Below are 10,351 nucleotides of genomic sequence, written 5' to 3'. Positions count from 1 at the left end.
ATGCTGGGACCTGCAGCAACCCCCACGACACACATGACCTCGTTCACATCTCTTCCCACGAGCCTCAAGGCAGGGCTGGTTGGGGGAAACAACTCGCTCTCCCCCTCCCGCAGGGGTGCAGCGTGTTCTGGAACCCACAACCCTGCCTCCTCCATGCTTACTGCTTCCAGGTGGAGCTGCCCCCATTCAGACCAGTCCTCGCCCCTCACTGGGCCCCACCTCCCTCAGTCCAGGCTCTCCCTTGCAAAGCACTAAATCAGTGACACAGAAAAGTAGAAAGTTTATTGCAGGTGTAAAAGGTGCATGCGCCCTGCCCTGCCGGCACCTTGCCCCAGCATGGATTGAGTTCGGCTGCGTGCCCAGCCCAGGACAAGGGCAGCGGCGCTGACGAGGCAGGAAGAAGCGTCCGCAGGGTCCGTAGCATTACTGCAGCTCAGAAAAATCAAAAGGCTGGAAGTCTTCCCGGAAGGCCTTGGCAGTGGCCTCTGCCTCATCCCGGCTGGCTGTACACTGTTGCCAGTCCGCTCGCCCTGGAACATTCAGAATGGCTTCGCTCGCCAACACTTCCCTGCCAGCAAATCAAAACACAGCAACCCCCTAGTCAATGGCCAGACTATTTTAAATTGCAAATAGATTACTTGAAATAATGAGGTAACAGATTTGGCATATAAACTCTGCTGTCACCGAGGCTATGTTATATCAAAGCACAAGCTCAGTTCATGTTGAATACAGTAGGAAAACTCCCATTGAATTCAAGGGGAGTAGATCTACTAAGTCACACTCATAAATAGCCTTGGTAGGATTTGATTTTTATTGGTAAATGTCAATTTCACCAATCACACCCAAAGCTACGAAGAAATATTTCCATCAGTTATCATCAAAAATTACAGATAAGAAAAGAAAGAAAAATGCTGCTTTAGTTTTATTTCAGGATATTTACTTTGTATATTTTGACATGTGATGTTGACAATTTGTGTTGTAACAGTTTTAAAGTACTTTTTGAATTTATATCTACTGTCTTAAACAACTGTCTGAACCCTCACCCCATAATTTCCTGAAACTAAAAATTTAAATCCATTTAAAATGTTTAAAAATAAACATTGATGCCTGTCATTATAAAAAATTTAAATCAAATTTTACCAAGCCTACTTATAAACAGACAGAATTCCTAGCCAAAAACTTCAGTAAGCTGCTACTCAGATGCACCACCCATCTTTCATGTTTTAAAAAGGCATTTTACTATGGAAAATGAAATGTAAACCACAGAGAATGACTTTATAAGGGATGTCACACAGACATGATTTTGCATCACTACATTAACTTCTTCATTCGAAGCACTATGATTTATGATCTGAAGGTGGCTAGGAATTTGGCCACACTAGCTATGGAGCTAGTAGCACATAACTAACTGGAGACACATGGGATCTTTACAAACCAGTATGAAACTCCAGACCTCATTCCTCAAACAGAGAAGAGAAGGAATGGTGGGCCATCTGGTTAAAGCACATTCTATTCTTTATTCTGCCACCAGGCTGCTGCATGGCCGTACACAAATGACTTCACATCTCTGTCTCTCACTTTCCCCAGCTTTAAATACTCATTCCTCTTTTGTAAGTGACTGAGATCTACAGATGAAATGAGTTTTTAAGGAGTTTAGTGTTATTTCAATAAATAAATTAATTAATTAATTTGAAGATGGTAGTAATTCCTCACCTTTCTAGGTCATTAGCCTAAGTACCCTCAGCTCCCCTCTCAGCTGCTGTAGGACAGCATCTTTGGTGGGATGTATCAAGTGTATATTTTATTATACTAAACAGGATGAAGTTAAATAGGAGGAAAAACAAACCTTCCAAACTGCAAGGGAAATTTTTTCTTAATTCGGTGAAAAAGCTTCTCTCCAGTATCCAGTTCAACGTAAAAATAAGGTGTCCCCGGCTGTGCAATCTAGAAGAGGGGGAATAAAGGTGATGCTGAAACATTAATTAGCATTTCACACAGTGGGAAAACCTGGATTCCCTGAGCCAAGTCTGAAAAGTACAATAATGTGACTATTGATCATTCGCAGAAAGTGAGCAGAGCAGCTGATTTTTAAATACACATGGTGTAAAATGTTCAGATATAAATTCCCCATAAAAAAACAGAAAACCTAGAAACTGCTGGTAACATAAGTGATTTTGTCGCAACTGCCAGCTGGCAGAGAGGGGGGAGAACCAGCATATCTTCGCCAGCGTGGGGTGAAGTGTCTTCTACTGCTGGGATACACTGTGCACACAAGGTCACACCGATACAGACGTTACGTTTCTGTGCGGCTAACATTGTGAAATCGACCAACAAAAGCCAGCAAATGAAGTTCTAGGTTAACTCAACTTGTTATTGTAGAAAAAATGTTAAAGGGCAGAAGCATAGCTGCTTTTTTTCTTCGCTTTTGTTAACTCATGCCACAACCCGGGGAGTTAGCGACTAGGCCGGAAATTAGAAGTCCTACAAAACACACTGGGAGCAACAATCTTTGCCAGCCATCAGCCCATGCAAGAAGAGACTTAACTGAAGCTTTTGATTGAAAATCTGTGATATTTGGTTTAACTTTAAACATCTCTGTTGATCTGTGACACAAGTCTAGTTTGTGTGCGCCCAGATTGATGGAATACATATACTACAATAGTAGCATGTGCTCTTTTTCCTTAGGCTACCACACACCTGACTAGCAGCAGCAAAGGTAGTAATACAAGACAAAATGGAGTTTGCTTAGGCCAATTTGGACCTACGTTCACAGCTTTCAACATTTCTGTACAACCTCAGGTGTGCAGCAAGGTTTGTATTCTCACCACAGCACTATCCTGGCAAGCTATCAACTGGACACAAGGACTTTGTGGCTCCACACGTCAGAATCAAGGTTGGTCAAGAGGTGTTCACCGATAAAGAGTATGCCTATGACACTGTCTTGTTTGTGGAGAAGCCAAAGATTTTTAGCCCTGCCCTTCAAAGTTTCCACAATGAACCCGCACCAAGTCCAGAACCTTGAAGTTGGGTCACCAGAACCCCTGGTGCAGGTGGAGATGAGCACTCTGGAGAGCGCTGATGAGTTCAAATGGTCGCAGCGAACCGGTCATCTTCGGAAGAATAGGTCTCACTGTCTCCTGCATGAAGTCCATGTCTTGCCTATGGATGCAAAAACGTCTCTGCGCTAAGACAAAGTTCAGGAGCTATCAGATCTGTGCACTGCCTACACTGCTATATGGGTCAGAAACCTGGACCCTCCTTCAAGCAGACTGGAGTGGCTAGAAGCATTCCACGTGCACTGTCATTGCCAAATCCTGAGCATAAAACAGTTTGACTTTGTGTGAAATGGCATAATCCTGCAGTGATTTGGCCTTCCTCCAATTGCTCACTACATTCAAAGAGGGGCACTGCGTGCTCTTCAGCCATGTCACTAGGAAGGACAAAAACACCCAGCTCACTGTGCTCTCAGACTGATGTGCAAAGGGTGTCACCCTTGACCCTACCTGGCATTGCCTGCGGGGCTGCCTAGAGATTCATAGATTTGCAGGATTGAGCCGGATCTGGGAACGTCACTCTATGATGTCTGGTACGATGCCATCATCCATTGTCACTCTGGCTGGAGCAATGGTTCTCAGTACACTATGCGCATTTGATGATGAGGATGAAGATGATGAATTTATAAAACACTGAAGGGAAAACTGTGCATGTCTGAAACCTGTTACCAACTCATTGGGCCTGTTTTGCAGTACATCACATGAATACTTTGCATGAACACCCCCACTTTCTGCACACACACAGTGAGACAGGCAGCTAGCATACTATACATGTATGTCAAACCCCAATTTGGGTGATTTCTGTCATGCAGGCCTTCATCATTTCAAGATTCATAGAATTATAGCACTGGAAGAGACCTCAAGAGGTCATCTAGTCCAGTCCCCTGCCCTCATGGCAGAACTAAGTATTATCTAGCCCATCCCTGACAGGGGTTTGTCTAACCTTTTCTTTAAAATCTCCAATGATGGAGATTCCACAACCTCCCTAGGCAGTTTATTCCAGTGCTTAACCACTCTGACAGTTAGGAAGTTTTTCCTAATGTCCAACCTAAACCTACCTGGCTGCAATTTAAGCCCATTGCTTCTTGTCCTGTCCTCAGAGGTTAAGAAAAACAATTTTTCTCCCTCCTCCTTGTAACAACCTTTTATGTACTTGAAAACTGTTGTCCCCTCTCAGTTTTCTCTTCTCTAGACTAAACATACTCAATTTTTTCAATCTTCCCTCATAGGTCATGTTTTCTAGACCTTTAATCATTTTTGTTGCTCTTCTCTGGACTTTCTCCAATTTCTCCACATCTTTCCTGAAATATGGCAGCCAGCACTGGACACAATACTCCAGTTGAGACCTAATCAGTGCGGAGTAGAGCGGAAGTTTTTGCAACAGTGTTATACTGTTGACTCATATTTAGATTGTGGTCCACTATAGCCCCCAGATCCCTTTCCACAGTACTCCTTCCTAGGCAGTCATTTCCCATTGTGTATGTGTGCAACGGATTGTTCCTTCCTAAGGGGAGTACTTTGCATTTGTCCTTATTGAATTTCATCCTATTTACTTCAGACCATTTCTCCAGTTTGTCCAGATCATTTTGAATTATAATCCTACCTTCCAAAGCACTTGCAATCCCTCCCAGCTTGGTATCATCCACAAACTTTATAAGTGCACTCTCTGTGCCATTATCTAAAACTTTGATGAAGATACTGAACAGAACTGGACCCAGAACTGATCCCCGCAGGACCCCACTCGTTAAGATTACACTAGGGCAACATGGGACTACAGTGCCATAATTCCATTTGGAAACTAAAGCTGCTGAAAAATAAATCGGGTATCCTGCCAGTAGCTCCTAACGCTAATACTCTGTGACCTGCACTAGCTCGGCCCATTAGCTTGCGGGTGGAGGTTCAGTACATATTCTGACTTATGAAGCCCTACATGGCCTGGAGCTTGCCTGCTTGTGATGCCTCTCCCCTTGCGTGGCACAAGATCAATGGAAGTGCTCAGAGTGCAGCCTCTCTGGTTTACCAGAGAAGATACTGATGGTAGGACAGGGAGCCTCAACTTAGAAATTCATTCCCTCTGCTCTGAAACCCCCTCAACAAGCTCACCATTAGTGCACAGTGAAAAGCATTTGGAGGATGCTGAGGTTTTTAAAGCACGTGTTGTGTTTGGGGTTCTGCAGGACCCAAATTAGGAGACGTTCACCTCATGCTGATGACTGGTATGAAATGTGGCAGCCAGCACTGGACACAATACTCCAGTTGAGACCTAATCAGTGCGGATTACTCGTAATACTCCTTGTGGAAAGTGACCTGGTTTTATTCATGGCATCTAGCTGCTTTACAAGGTTAAGTAGTTTTGTTCCCATTTCCTAACAGAAGCTTTCTCTGAGCCAGCCTGAGGAAAGCCTCAGCTTTGCTTGAAGTGAACCTCAGTGTGTCAGAGTTAAAAGAAAAAGTCGGGACCTAATTTTTGGCTTGTTCCTACTTTGGCTGCAAATGTGTTTTTCAAGGAGTAATGGGACCAAAGGACACAGCAAGCTAGACTGCTGCTAGCTATTACTCATTGATCCAGCAAGAAGAGCAAGTGCGCTCTAAACTCTGCCCAGGCAGGTGCACCAAGAGCCAGTCACTCGGCATAAACTGGCACTATATTCCACTGAAGCAAATGGAGCTGCACCTGCTCTTGTCAGCAGTGAATTCGGCCAGCCATGCGCACATGACTGGCTTGCCAGATGGAGACTTATTTCTTATGTCCCCTCACTTCAGACATTTCTGGCTTCTGGGCTTTATTTACCGCCACTATAACAGAGAGATGACTAATCTACAAAACATAAAGGGTTGGGTTTTTTTTAATAAGTTCAATGATGCAGAAAACTGCTGAGAAAACTGCACCGACCTATGGGAACCTCCGAGGTTTTATTCAAAGAAAAGGAACAGGAGGTCAGATTAGCAATGTCTGATTAAAGGCCACCCCAGACAGTCAGCCTACAGCAATTATTGATACAGGGTTTAATGCTGGAGATGCAGAGCACCTGCAACTCACACGGTTTTCACCTCGACAGGGAAGTGCTCAGCGCCTCAAAACTCAGGCCCACAGTATATCACAACCCCGACTGCTTCATCTGGTCATGTGAGGCTACTGCTGGATGAAACGCCAAACCAGAACGGATACGTAAATGAGAGGTGAAAGTCTTGTTTCATACTTGCTTGATATCCGAGTGCTCTGGGATTTCTAATAATTCAATCTCCTGTTCTTGTGCTTGTAAAATAAAGGACTCTTTAATGTCTTCAGTAGCACAGCAGTTGAGTGGTACAGGAATCACCTGGAGATGGTGGACACAAGAAAAAGACACAAACTAAAAGTTCTTGAAACGTTTTCATGACTGTCCTCCAATACCCTTTGTGGTAGATTGAGGCCACTCGGAAACTGTCCCAGATCCACCAGGTAGAAAACCACGCAATGCACCTTCCATAATCCATGCAGCAAAAACTGGTCACTGAGCATCACTGTTTTCAGACACCGGCTAAAGATTTGTACATGTTATAGCACACACTTGTAAGCTTTCCTGCCTAGCTCAGTACCTTGAACAGTAACCCACTGCACATGCCAACGAGAGCTGCTAAAACCAAAGCAGGAGGAGAGCCTACCGGCTTACATGAAGCCCTTCTGGTCTTTATCAGTTGAAGATAATAAATGTTCCAGTCTATTGACACTGGCCTTCAGTAAACTCAGCTCTCTGCACTTGCTGTAACAGGAAAAATTAAACCTGTTCAAGTGGCCATTTAAGTGGTCACAGGGGTTTTGCCTTTGTCCTTCTTCCCATCTGCTGGTTGCAAGATTATCTACAATTTGGGATGCCAAGGAGGAAAAACAGAGAAGGGAGTTTGCCTGTACTTAGGTTGAAACGTGAGCGGTTCCCTTTCAAAGCAGCTTAGGTTGTGTTCTTCCACTGGTGTGTTATAACCCTACCTGCAGCTGTAGGTGCTGACTCCTGTAATTTCTTTCAAACAACACGTATCTTTTTCCTTTGCTTCTGAAAAACTTCTTCAGGGCAGATTTGTACTTGTCTATTTCTTCCATCGCCTCTGAAGAAAGTTCAACCACTGACTGGTAATGCCCAATAGGTAAAATCAGGACATGATCATTTGATAAGCCACCCTTGGCAAGGGCAAGATAGCACTAGAACAGAACAAGAGGTCAGAAAATACATAAGCAACCATTCACAGCAAACCAACTCAGACCTTGCCATGATTATTCCCCCATGGCTAACCCGGCTCACAGCTGCAAGATTCAAAAGACAAAATCGACAGAATACCCCAGGCTCTATTTCAAGGAGATTTTGTAGCAGGCTGTCAATTATCAGATGACTTAAAAAAGGGTATGGCACTGCAAACAATTAATTTGGAGGCAGGGCAAAGTGCCACCTGCAAGGAGGCAGCTGAGATGGGCTTCAGTCAGGGTGGCAATAAATGGGATTTCTGGATAGGACGCAGCTTGAAAGAAAATCCACTTGGGAATTTATGGTTGGGTTTAAAATAAAGAATGAATGAATTTGATCCTATAATAGTTCATAATCAGCTCAAATTTTGGTTTATATTCCACAGCAGCAGCAGCTTTAGGCAAAGTGGAATAGCCAGCTATCAACACTGTTTAAGCTAGAGGTGGTCACGGAATCAGGGCTTAGGTATTCTTACACAAGACATAATGGTCTCCAACTAGATAGAAAGTTATTCAGGGAAAAAGATCACCAAAGCCTTATAAACAAGAAGGTTTAATCATTAAGAAATGCGTTTGATTCTCATGATTTGAGCTGGAATTTTGCTGAGAGCCAGTAGGTTCCACTGCTGAAGTAGGTTTCCATCTCAGGACAGTCTTAGACCAGGTCTGCACTAGAAAAGGTTTGTTAATGTAGCTTGTGACAAACAGGGAATTTTTTGTAATATTTTTGTGACGCCTCTGTGTGATGCAGTTTCCCTCATACTTTGCTCAGCTATCCATGGTGGGGGAAGGAGCGGGTGGGAAACGGATGAAGTTTGCTCTCAGGGCAGACTAAGAGACATAAGTGTGTGGGTGTGTAGGCTAGCTGTCTGAGCAGACTGAACGGGTCATTAAAAAGATTGGCCAAGGCCAACCTGTATCAGCGGAAAATCTGAGAAGACAATGGAAATCCAGTCACCAGGATATTGACATCTAGCAATCAATGACCCAAAGGGAGGAGAATGAGGTGGGGGAATAAACATGGCTCTGGCAAACACCTGGAGCTCTTGCACCTGGGAACTGACTAAGGAAGGAAGTCAGAGACACAGAGCCTGAAAATGGGAGTTCCCTACAGCTTGGCTAGTGAATTGCTCTGGGTTGACTGGCATGGACTCTGCTTTAATGTTAATGGCTCTATGCTAACCTACGGAATTCCAGTGCTATAATACAGCCGACTGTTTTGAAAATGCTGCTTGAGCGTCACTGCAAATACTGTGGGAAGTGCATGAGTCCCTGAAGAGTGTACAAGTCTCTACCCAAGAGTCTCTCTCAGCTGGACTTGGCAAGCAGAGCTCATGGGGTGAAGCGGGAGGTTCAGTCTCAGGAGGCAGTGAGGCCACGTAGCCTACCCTGAAGGAAGAGCGAGACCCCTTTGGGACTCTGGCACGCTGAAGGGATTCTGCCAAGAGACTATTCGAAAGCTGGGGTGTAGCACTGATTCTGTGGATTTGTGACACAAATAAAATGGCAAACCCTCCTAATGCAGTCATGCCTTATACTAGCAAAAAAGACAAAAGACGTGATGTTGTCCATACAGCTACACTGGTTTATCTCACAGAATAAACCATACTGGTAGAAGCCCTTTTTTGCCAATATAACTGCATTTATACTAGGGCTTTGGCAGGTATAGAAATGTCATTAAAGAAAAATCACCCTGACTGACATTACTATACTGGCAAATCTTTCTAGTGCAGATCTGGCCTTGCCGTGGTTCCCCGAGCATAAACAAAGATAAGAAAAGTGATCTAACTGCAGAGTAGAATAAACTGTCCTGCTGGGAGATCTTTTACCTACTTAGGTACATGATTTAAGTTGGAATCACAGAATTACATGCTCACACCCAGGACATCGTTTGTGGTTGATACATAGTCAAAGTGGGCTGTGGCGCCTCTTGTGTTGAACAGCGGTGAAACTGGACAGTGTCAGGTTTCCTTTGAGGTTTGTGAGAGGATAATCAGAGGTTTCTGTGACCTGTAGCTGCCAGACAACCCTTTTCTGTATAGTTTAGGATATTTTTAATTGCAGTTTAAAGTCAAGTGTTAAAAAGAAAGTGGCTTTAAATCATAAGCATCAGTACAACACTGCACTTTTCTGTGAGAAGAATGTGCCAAGAAGTACTCACGTGTGTGCCGATACTAACAACCAAATGTTTCTCAACTTCAGGGCTGGAAAGACAGAACCAGCAGGGGCCAGTTGGCTGATCTTTATTAGGATGGGAAAAAAAAAACTTGTTACCATAAACATTCTTTTCACAGTGATAACAGGATCACAGCTAAGCACTCAAAGGTTAGCATATGGATGTTACTGTAAATGTACTTATTTTTGGTGTAAGAACTGGGTGGAAGGCCAGGGCGATGTTTTCTGGTGCCCCGTCTCTTTAAGAACATAAGAACAGCCATACTGGGTCATACCAATGGTCTAGCGTAGTATCTGGTCTTCTAACAGTGGTCACAACCAGATGCTTCAGATGGAATGAACAAAACAGGACAATTTCAAATGATTCATCTTATTGTCCGGTCCCAGCTTCTGGCAGGTGAAGGTTTAAGGTCACTCAGAACATGGGTTGTGTCCCGACTGTTTTGGCTAAAAGCCATTGATGAGGAGCATACCCAATCCTTTTTTTTAAACTCAGTTATACTTTTGGCCTTCATAAAATCCCATGGCAAGGAGTGCCAGAGGCTGACTGCACATTGTGTGAAGATGACTTGATCATTTATAAAGTGCAAGCAGAATAGAGTCCAGACCAGGAATAAATAAATAAATAAATATATATATAGATACACACACACACACACACACACCTCTACCCCGATATAACGCGACCCAATATAACTCGAATTCTGATAAAACGCGGTAAAGCAGCGCTCCGGGGGGGCGGGGCTGCACATTCCGGCGGATCAAAGCAAGTTCGATATAACGCGGTTTCACCTATAACGCGGTAAGATTTTTTGGCTCCCGAGGACAGTGTTCTATCGGTGTAGAGGTGTACTTGATGCTTTAATGGAGCCAACTTCACAAAGTTAAAAACAATTATGAGCCCGAT

General features: G+C 43.9%; 1 protein-coding gene across 6 annotated transcripts in view; it reads right to left on the bottom strand.

Annotated features, from left to right (window-relative positions):
• Positions 1 to 263: 263 nt before the first annotated feature.
• CWF19L1 (CWF19 like cell cycle control factor 1) overlaps positions 264 to 10,351 on the bottom strand; it is a 53,717-nt gene continuing 43,629 nt past the window's right edge. For 4 of the 6 annotated variants that reach the window (XM_065418145.1, XM_065418150.1, XM_065418146.1 and 1 more), the window contains 5 exons: positions 9,431 to 9,510; positions 7,021 to 7,230; positions 6,254 to 6,373; positions 1,847 to 1,944; positions 264 to 568 (listed from right to left, as the gene is read on the bottom strand). In XM_065418145.1, the coding sequence (XP_065274217.1) occupies positions 424 to 568; positions 1,847 to 1,944; positions 6,254 to 6,373; positions 7,021 to 7,230; positions 9,431 to 9,510 (653 nt within the window). In that variant the 3' untranslated portion in view covers positions 264 to 423. Of the gene's footprint in view, positions 569 to 1,842; positions 1,945 to 6,253; positions 6,374 to 7,020; positions 7,231 to 9,430; positions 9,511 to 10,351 lie in introns of all 6 variants that reach the window. The other 2 variants (XM_065418147.1, XM_065418149.1) reach the window with 2 other exon arrangements.

This window comes from Emys orbicularis, chromosome 17 (genome assembly GCF_028017835.1).
Source record: "Emys orbicularis isolate rEmyOrb1 chromosome 17, rEmyOrb1.hap1, whole genome shotgun sequence".
Taxonomy (NCBI): Eukaryota; Metazoa; Chordata; order Testudines; family Emydidae; genus Emys; species Emys orbicularis.
The sequence above is the reverse complement of the archived record's forward strand: the minus strand, read 5'-3'. Positions and strand labels throughout refer to the sequence as shown.